The 10,480-nt window shown below is 36.9% G+C and overlaps 1 protein-coding gene across 1 annotated transcript; it reads left to right on the top strand.

Annotated features, from left to right (window-relative positions):
- Positions 1-8,542, top strand: LOC100776127 (uncharacterized). The gene is made up of 8 exons (XM_014762082.3): positions 1-352; positions 1,475-1,843; positions 1,923-2,182; positions 3,851-3,992; positions 4,131-4,502; positions 4,598-4,729; positions 5,657-5,785; positions 5,901-8,542. Exons 1-8 carry the CDS (start codon positions 257-259, stop codon positions 8,169-8,171), a joined length of 3,771 nt encoding a protein of 1,256 aa, XP_014617568.1. The 5' UTR covers positions 1-256; the 3' UTR covers positions 8,172-8,542.
- Positions 8,543-10,480: the final 1,938 nt, after the last annotated feature.

The following is a 10,480-nucleotide window of genomic DNA, read 5'->3' as shown; positions in this document are numbered from 1 at the left end:
CACACCTACACACCACATTCACACATGACAACACAAACACGAGGTCTCACATAACACCAAATCTCATCACCATCACCATAGCACTCTTTTTCTCTCTCTAATATCCCTCTCCTTCGATCTGCCAATTATCACAGATTCCGATTGAGATAATTAAAATTCAACCAATCAATTTGGATCCTCGCGGCGGGGAATGGGAGCGTCGTCGTCATCGTCGTTGTTGTTGCTGTATGAATCTCGCAGACTCTGAACGCGAAAAATGCCTGCGTTACCGCACGGGAATCATCAATTCGGTAGTGGCAATGGATTCTGGTCGAAGAATCGTGACGATGTTGGATACAATCAGCTCCACAAGGTACTCGCTCGATCTAATTTTGTTTTAATTTATTTTTATATTCTAATATTCGCTTTTTAATTTGTTCCGGGATTTTTGTTTGTTTGTTTTGTTAATTGAGATGGCGCTGGATCACTGTTTTTTGTATTGGTTGTGACGTGTATTGGATCTTGAAGCAATTCGGTTATTGAATTTAATATTTTGGTTTGGGGATATGATGTGTTATCACTGTTAGATGCAATTGTTTTTCTTTTCTTTTTTTTATTCGGGTGTTTGTGTTTGACGAATGGAAATTCGGCTTGATTGTTTATTATTCACATCATTGTGCTTGGTGGAGGAGGTGTATAGAATAAAAGTGATGTTACATGTGAATCTCAGATATTTTTAGTTGAGTAATATTCTGATACGTGCCACTTTTCAAACAAGCATTGGCTTGCTCGAGGTTGAGATTCCTTATGCTTTTTTGGCTGAGGAAATAATGGCTTGTCAATGAGTGTGAGCAACTACTAGCGAAATTGTGGAATAAAGGGGCGGGGGGAGAAGAGGAAGGAGCATCCACTAGAATTGGATATTCTTGTTTAGATAAACTTTTTCATAAACACTTATAGGAGAAGAAAAAAAAAGAAGGTAAAATAAATTGAGTTTCTCCCATAAGCTAAAATCAATTTATGTACTTTAGTTTTTGGAGAAGTTAAATGAGAGAGCTGCTGTAAACGTGAGTGCATAAGTTGAGTTTAGCATATGGGAGGAGCTCAATTCATTTTATCTTACATTTTTTTCTCCTATAGGTGCTTATGAAAAACTTTATTTATCCAAACAAGACTTAAGTTACAGAAAGGGAATTTTGGGTTGAGGATGTGTTATGCACAGTGTTATAAATGGCAGGTGGCAGAAGCCCAAAATTTCACCATATAAACACGCCATTGTGCCCTATGGTGCTGCCATGGTGGGCCTCCCTTCACAAATTGCCTATGGTGGTTGGAAAAAAATCCGCCACGCCATTCCGCCATGGCTGCTATTTAACAACACTGGTTGTGCATGTTATCAGTTTTTTTTTTTTTTTAATGTTTTTGAGATAAAATCGCAATTTGTAATGAGCTGAATGTGTTTTTTTATTGAGTTTCTTGCTTGCTTGTGGTGTAGTTTTGGTGTGAGCTGTCACCGCAAGCTCGGCAGGAGCTCTTGAGAATAGACAAGCAAACCCTTTTTGAGCATGCACGAAAAAATATGTACTGCTCCAGGTGCAATGGGTTACTTCTTGAAGGCTTTTTGCAGATTGTTACGTATGGGAAATCTTTGCAGCAAGAGGGAGCGGGTGTTCACTTTCCTTGCAGCAAACCTGGAAGTTTGAAAAATCAAAATAATGGTGGATCATCCATATGTAATATGGTCCAGGATGAAATGCAAGATCCAACTGTCCATCCTTGGGGTGGTTTGACCACAACGCGCGAGGGTTCATTGACACTTTTGGACTGCTACTTGTATTCAAAGTCTCTGAAAGGACTGCAAATTGTAAGTGCAGTTCGTTTGTATTGGGTTCTCATGCAGTCCTTTTCTCTGTTTGGTAGCTTAACTTTTTTCCTCATATCAGGTATTTGATGGAGCACGTGCAAGGGAGCGGGAAAGAGAATTGCTTTATCCTGATGCCTGTGGTGGGGGAGGCCGTGGTTGGATAAGCCAAGGAATTGTGAGTTATGGTAGAGGGCATGGGACAAGGGAAACCTGTGCCTTGCACACTGCCAGACTTTCATGTGATACGCTGGTGGATTTTTGGTCGGCACTGGGAGACGAGACAAGGCAATCTCTTCTAAGGATGAAGGAAGAAGATTTTATTGAGAGACTCATGTACAGGTGTTTATCTACACTCCTCAGACTGTGTTAGACTTAGATAAGTGATAACTTGTTACCAGTGGATTAATAATATAAATTCTTGTACTAGAAGCAGTAATACAATTGAAAGTGATATACAAGGGATGAGAATCTGAGACATGCATCAGAAGGGCATAAATATCCTGAATATCGCATCTTCACCAGCATCAAATATTTTGTTCCCCTAAAAATTTGGGGAAGAAAAGAGGAAAAATAAAAGATTTTTGCTTTTTCATATTCTTACCATTGGTATGCAAGTGATTTGTAATGGATTAGCTATCTGCCAGATTATAGGACGACTGAGTTATTGGCTGTATGTTTAAAAGTTGAATGGTGTAACTCTATCCTACACATGGAGTTCATATTGGACTAGCAGCATAGACTGAATGCAGTAAATGAAGAGTATATAGTGCTCCATTAATGGAAAAGCTTGTCAGTTACATAATCAGGCAGATGAATGGAACATATTTGTTTGATTTCTTGGACTTTTAAGTTTTTAAGAGAACCCTTAGAATATTGTTAAGGGTAGACTGTATGAGTAGAGCTGCTTCTTATATGTTGGTCAGTGATGCAAGGTCTTCAGTTCTTCTCTACCGAGTATGCATATATTCTGTCTACTTTCATTTGGTCCTCGAGCTCACCAATCAAGGAGACAGCCAGTGGCTGGATCAGTATTCATTCCTTTCCAGAGCCTGTCTTCTTTTGAAGGTTTTGTCCTGAATCTTGATTAGGGTAGTTTAGATAATAGCAAAATGAAGCCATTACAATGGTTATAGTGCAAGTTAGAATTATGAGTTTGACATCAAGACTGGCAATGCAGAATGATTTATAGATTGTTTAGAGGAAACCCTTCATTCATGATATAATGGAAGATATGGTGAATTGGATATTAGGGATTTTCTGGACTTTATAAATGAGTAATTGGATAAGAAATGTGACTTTGTTAAAGACTGTTTCAAGTATAGAAAACCATTAACTAAACTCTAGTCAATTATGTAGGGCAACCTTGACCTTAAAATTAAGGGGGGTTAATTGGGGATTAATTTTGTAGAATTGATTGGAGCTTGAAAGACAAAATATGCTCGTAATATTCCTCTAGTATTTTAGTATAAATTGGTATGGGCCGGGGCATTTTTCAGTGTGTCATCTTACAGCCCCTTTCTGCATTGTCTCTCTTTGTCTATCTTTCTCTTCCTAAATTCTTACGTACTCTATCTAAATTTTCAACATAATATTAGAGTTTCTATGACCGATCAGTTTAGAGTTCACACCTTTCTGTTGTCATTCCTCATAAATAAGTTGATTTTCTGCACAAGAATGAGTGAACCATTCTTCAACCTCCACCTACAGTATAATTCCATCAGAGTATTAATACTTCCTTTGAGAACTTGGCACCTCCTCTTGTCACGGCAGTCTTCATGCTATGAGGCTTGGAGAAATAAATTACTTTGATTGTTGAGTGAATTCTTTTGCCACACTTTGTTCTCATGCTAATTAAAATACATATTAGCAATGCTCACTTAATTTTTGGAATGAGTTTATTTTGCCCCACATGAAACTGGATATTATGCCATGCTTCAAGGCTGTGTGTGTGTGTGTGTGGCAAATTATGTTTTAGATTTTACTAAAAGGTTACCCTCTATCTACCAGGTTTGATAGCAAGAGATTTTGTAGAGATTGTAGAAGAAATGTTATTCGAGAATTCAAGGAACTAAAAGAACTGAAGCGCATGAGAAGAGAACCTTGTTGCACCAGCTGGTTTTGTGTTGCTGATACTGCCTTTCAGTATGAGGTGTGACTTCCATATTTCTATGCTGTGAATTCTGTTATATTTGGGATTTCAACGAGTGAGTTATACCCGTATTCTTATAAAAATGGTAATTTTCAAGCTACCTATGAGGACTAAACTCAATACATTTGCTCTTGTTAGGTATCCGATGACTCGATTCAAGCTGATTGGCGCCAAACGTTTGCGGATACTGTGGGATTGTATGATCACTTTGAGTGGGCTGTGGGAACAACTGAAGGAAAATCTGACATTTTGGAATTTGAAAATGTTGGAATGAATGGATGTGTACAAGTCAGTGGCCTAGATCTTGGTGGTTTGAGTGCATGCTTCATCACCCTCCGAGCTTGGAAGCTAGACGGACGCTGTACTGAACTTTCTGTTAAAGCTCATGCATTAAAAGGTCAACGATGTGTACATTGCAGGCTAATTGTAGGGGATGGTTATGTTACAATTACAAAAGGGGAAAGTATCAGAAGATTCTTTGAGCATGCTGAAGAGGCAGAAGAAGAAGAGGTAATTCAAGTTTTACTAGGGAAACTCATTTTAAAATCATTTATGAGGATTTTTGTCTAAGTTTCATTTGTTAATTATGCAATATATTCTTCTAGGATGATGATTTGATGGATGAAGAGGGAAATGAGCTTGATGGAGAATGCTCCCGTCCTCAAAAGCATGCAAAGAGTCCTGAACTTGCTCGAGAATTTCTTCTAGATGCTGCTACCGTTATATTTAAAGAACAGGCATGCTTTGCTTTGTTGTTATTGCTTAATCATCTGTCTTGATTTCTCCTGCCACGGATATATTTATCTTGTCTTTTGAATTTTGATATTTTTCATCAATAATTATTTAAGGATAATATGGTAGTTTTCAGTTTACATAATAGTATGACTGGTGCAGTGGGGGGGGGGGGGGGGGATGGAAATCAATATAACAGATGAATGAAATGTTATATTGGCAAGGTAATAATGATCAGTTTGACTTTAGAATGGTATTAAGTGTGTTTAACATACTATTGAACTCTTATTATTTTGCCTTCATAATGTGGAAAAAGTTGAGTGCATTCCACATACTATACTATATTTTCTTTTCTTATTTTATGGTCAGGAATTTTGCCTCAGTAAACATATATAATGATGGCAAATTTGAGTTTTTCTTAATTTCAATGTTCCTGAGGTTTTCTTCTATGACTCCTGAAACAAGTGAAGAGCTGTGAAATAGGGAATACAGTAGTCCCATTGATTTAGCTCTGGTGTTAAGAAGACATGTGCATTGAATTAGTATTGTTTCACTAATGCTAACATGGAAATTGTGTTTGGATTGGGATACAGATGAAGCAACTTTAGTACAACCAGCATAAATTTCATTGACATAATTTGGTTACATCCCAACTCTAAATGTAGAAAATGAATTTGCCTTTGATTTGATATAAATGATTAGATTAATTAATGGAAATGAAAGATATGTGCTAGTGTTAATCATAATTTGTGGGATCTTGGGTTCAAAATCTGTGATGTCCACTTGAAATTTGGCAGTTTACCTGAAACAAGTAGCTCTATGGTGTTGGGATTATTTTGCAATTTGCGTTGGCCTTGGTTGTCGCACGTGTGTGTGTGTGTGTGTGTCTTTCTCTGTCTTTTTAAACTGCTAACCATCTCTTATCCTTTTAGGTTGAAAAGGCTTTCAGAGAAGGAACAGCACGCCAAAATGCGCACAGCATATTTGTTTGTCTTGCACTGAAACTACTGGAAGAACGAGTTCATGTAGCATGCAAAGAAATCATTACATTAGAAAAGCAGGTCTTTATTATGCTTTTATTGGGAACAGACTTTTGGAATAAAATGAACAAAAACTGAACTCTCCACTTTTATTTTGAGATTTTACTTCCAAAATCCTAAACATATATTTTTACAGATGAAACTTCTTGAAGAAGAAGAAAAGGAAAAACGTGAAGAAGAAGAACGGAAGGAGAGGAAAAGGACAAAAGAAAGGGAGAAAAAACTTAGGAGAAAGGAAAGACTAAAAGGAAAGGAGAAAGATACAGAAAGAAAGTGTTCTGAATCAATGGATGTTCCTGGATCTCCTGAAATCTCAAAGGAAGAATTGTCTCCTGCTGCTGATGTAGAGAAAAATAATTCTATTAGAGGTAGGAGTTCAGTCATTGTAACAGAGGGTGATTATCCTAAAATACAAGATGAAGACTTCACTGGAGAGGGTAGTAATTTGAGAACACAAGACTGCTCTTACGATGACTGTGAGGGAGTCATTGCAAATGCGCATCACCACACTTATGATGACTGGGATGGAGACATTGCAAATGCTCAAGACATGAATGGTACTTCTACAGTTGAGCAATCAAAATTTTATTGTCAAAGACTTAGATTCAGGAAAGACTTTCGACTGGATGCGCCTACAAAATGGTCTGACAGACACCATAATGCAGTTGCTTCAGAAAATGGTGTGGCTGTTGGAAGATCAGAGCCAATACACCATTCAGATAATTTTGGGGTGTCTTCCAGGGGAATCAATGGGTTGAACAGGCAATCTCGAATAAATGTTGCAAAATCCAATAGTCGAAACATTGGTCATAAGTGCAGCGAGAGGTTTTATGGTTCCAACAGCTGGATGAACGACAGATATGATTTCCATTCATGCAATTGTAGCCCGAATAATAGAACCAATAGAGTTAGTTGGGAGACAAAACCTGCTAGTAAGTCTGAATCCACAGTAGATACATCTAAGCAATTTTATCGTGGTAGCAAGTATAATCATGTAGACTTCATGCATGAGAGTAATGGAAGAACCAAAGGCAGAGTCATCTCAGGGAACTATTCCAGCAGGGATTTGCCTCAATCAAAGAAAGTTTGGGAGCCTATGGAGTCACACAAGTATGCTCGTAGTAATTTAGACTCTGATGTGACATTGGGGTCCACAGGTCATGGATTTCAGTTCAATACAGTAAGGTTTTCTGTTGATGAAGTTGGCGGTTCAGGTGAAATTGATGAGGGTGATAGTAATTTGAAAAGAAGCGGAATGGGTGAAGGCTGTCAGAATGATCTTGATGCAGAAGTTGGAGGATCTTGCAGCTCCACAGAAATTGCATCTGAGGCTGGAATGTGTGTGATGGGTGGCTCTGCATTGAATAATTCTTCTGATCCCAATCAAGGTAACACTTCTAGTTCTGATAACTGCTCATCATGCCTAAGTGAGGGTGATAATAATACAACCTCTTCAAACCGTGAAAATACAGAATCCTCAACATCGGATTCAGAAGATACTAGTCAACAATCTGAAGTGAGAGATAGTTCAACCTGCATTGACAATGGATTATCTGGCTCTCATGGAGCTGAGATGAAGAAAATCCATAATGCAAATGATGAAGGTTTGACTAGCAGGTCACCATTTGGTCCATCCTTGGATGTGGCAAGAGGGGATGTATCCGGGAATCCTGTGGTGAAAATTGCACATAAGTTTGATAATGGTTTTTCCTCCATTAGTATGTGTTCTCAACCTCAAAGCATGCTTCCTCCAGTGCCAAACCAAAATATTCAATTTCCAGTGTTTCGGACTTCTTCAGCAATGGGTTATTACCATCAAAATCCAGTTTCATTGCCAGCTGCTCCCACAAATGGGTTGATGCCTTTCCCACACACAAACCCCTACTTATATGCTGGCCCTTTTGGATATAGCTTAAACGAGGATCCACGCTTCTGCTTGCAGTATGGTGGCTTACAGCAACCAACACCCCTATTTAACCCAGTTGCATTTCCAGTTTATCAGCCAATCGCCAGAGCTAAAGGCTTAAATACAGAGGAATCGACTCTAATGTCCAAGCCAACATCTATGCTGCCAGAGCATCTTAATAGATCTTCAGTAGAAAAGGTTTCTCTAACCGGAGCTAATTCGCAAAAAGCAGCATTGAATGGGGAAGTTGGACATGGTAATTCTGCAAAGTCAAAAGACAGTGGTTTTTCCCTGTTTCATTTTGGTGGCCCTGTAGACCTTTCAACTGGTCATAAATCGGCAACTGCATCTTCAAATGGCGACAATGTTGGAGATTTTAACTTAAAGAGTTCAGTAGATCAAGTTGACGATGATCATGAATGCAATAAAAAAGAGGCTACTGTCATTGAGGAGTACAACTTGTTTGCGGCAAGTAATACCTTGAGGTTTTCAATTTTCTAAAATGAATTGAGAAGTATAAGGTGGCTGTTGAGGAATTCAGTCTCTATCTTTATGTGGTAATGGAGGCTTGAGTACTTTGTAATTCAGTAAACAATAAGCTTCCTTCAGCAATTTTTATTATAGCCCATAGAGTTTTATTAGTTGATTGTTACCCAATTTGTCTGTTTTTTCCCTTGATGTAGAGAAAGATTGCGAGTGCAGTTATCTTGAAGGGTTTTTTTCCCCTTGTATGTGAGATCATAATTCCCCCTTCCCCCAAACACCTTTTTGCTTTAAAGTTTTAGAGAGCCAAAGCTGCTTCATAATGGAAGCTGTAATGGGGATTTTGAGTGGACATCATCAATGTGATTGAAAGTGTTATATTTGCTCGACTCTGGTTGTTTTTTTTTTTTTATCAATTGATGCCAAAAATATAATTGGATTCAGGTTTACTTCATGTTATCCCTAATGTGCATGTCTCCCTTGACCTTGCAATATGAATTGCAGAGACATAAAATTCTTGTATGAGTATTTTGTTCTATTGGTAAGACTAAACATAATGAATCAAATCAGCCACCGAAAACAATAGCTTCATTTCAATCTCTTCTCCAAAAGCATACTGCATACTAACGCTGTGCAATAAAAGCCCTAAACTTAAACTATGAAATGCATGGATCAATTGATATGAGATTTTTTCGACTTTTAACCCGTTGTCTCAAATTTAAGTCTTAAGTATATAATTATTTTAAATACTTAGAGGGTAAATTTTTTTGTTCATAGCAGTTTACCTTATTAAAGCAAAATTGCTTCCATTGAAAAGTACTCGTGGTCTATAAAAAATATTGTTAAACCTAGTTTTTAACAGGCCTACTTACTCTAGGTATCATTTAAGTCACCATTGAATACACACATTAACCTAATGCTACTTGCATTACTTCTTTTGGTCATTTACCTACATATTTTTTACATTCTTCACTTGCATTTTGGGCATGATGAAGTTGAGGCATTTGAATCGTGCATTCTCCTATTTGAATCCTACACCTCCCAATTTTTAAATATCACAAACTACCATTTTCATATTATACCTTTCATCTTCCTCAGCATGCTACTCCACGAGGGAGTCTCACCCATTCTCATACTCCATTTGTGTTTTCTTTGTCGTTAGGTCTTCCTCTTCATCTCCTTTTGTGTCCAAGCATAATCATCTCAAACTTTTGTTTCTTCCTCTTTGTCTCCATTTGTGTCAACTCTACCATTGATTTCTTCCAACAACACAACTCCAGTGAGGTTGAGTCGACGCACATACTTGTAAAGGTGCATTTTCTCCCATTTTTTATTAAGCTTTTCTTTTATGGACAACCCTTTCCGAAAGAGAAATAGTGACAACCATATTCAAAACAGCTATTCTGAAAAGCTTTTGTTTCTGCTACGGAATAGTCATTCCATACCACAATTTATGTTCCGGAATAGGTGTTTCACAATAGTAAAAAAAAGCTTTCAGAATTCTTGTTTCGGAAATACTATATTTGTTCTGGAACATGCAATCCAAAATGTTTATAGCATTTTCTGGAACACATATTCCGAAAACATATTTTATGTTATCCGGAAAGCCTATTTTGGAACTCAAATTATGTTCTAAAATGACCATTCCTTAAGACTACATTAGCGCTTCCAGGATCATTTCTTCAGAATGATGGTTGAAATAAAAAAAAAAAACTATCCAAAATTGTCGTTTGGGAAGACAATAAGAACATGTTTTGGAAGACATTGTTTTTGGATTTGTTCATCCAGAATTCAAATTGGATAATTATAAAATTGTTTGTTTTTGTTGTTTAACATTTGTTTCTCCCAAGATAATCATAACTTTTTCTTTTCTATTTTCATTTTCTTCTCTTTTCTTGTTTTTCTTTTCCATTTCAATGTACTTTTGCTTTTGTTTTTTATTTTTCGTTTTGTCCATTATATTTATGCCTTGGGACATTGCATTTGAGTTGTTGTAGTATAGTGGACATTTATGATGTCATTTCACCCACAATTTGATGTTTTTGTAACACTCATGTTGATGACTTCTATGTGATTTTATGTTTTTAACTCCACATTGGCTTTTTGTTAATTTTTACGGGGAAGTTGAATGTGTTTTTTAGAAATTTTAATCTTAGTTTGATCAAAAACACATTTATCGTTTGATGTAGATTTTACTGAAAATAAATAAGAGATTTTTTTTAGAAAAGCTCTATCAAACGATGAAAGAAAGTTTTCTTAACAAATATAAGAACTAAAGAAAAATTTGAATCCTTTCTCAGTCCACACAAAGAAAAATAATAAATAAT

Source organism: Glycine max, chromosome 9, assembly GCF_000004515.6.
Source record: "Glycine max cultivar Williams 82 chromosome 9, Glycine_max_v4.0, whole genome shotgun sequence".
Classification (NCBI taxonomy): Eukaryota; Viridiplantae; Streptophyta; class Magnoliopsida; order Fabales; family Fabaceae; genus Glycine; species Glycine max.
This window is presented reverse-complemented; position numbering and strand designations above follow the sequence as displayed.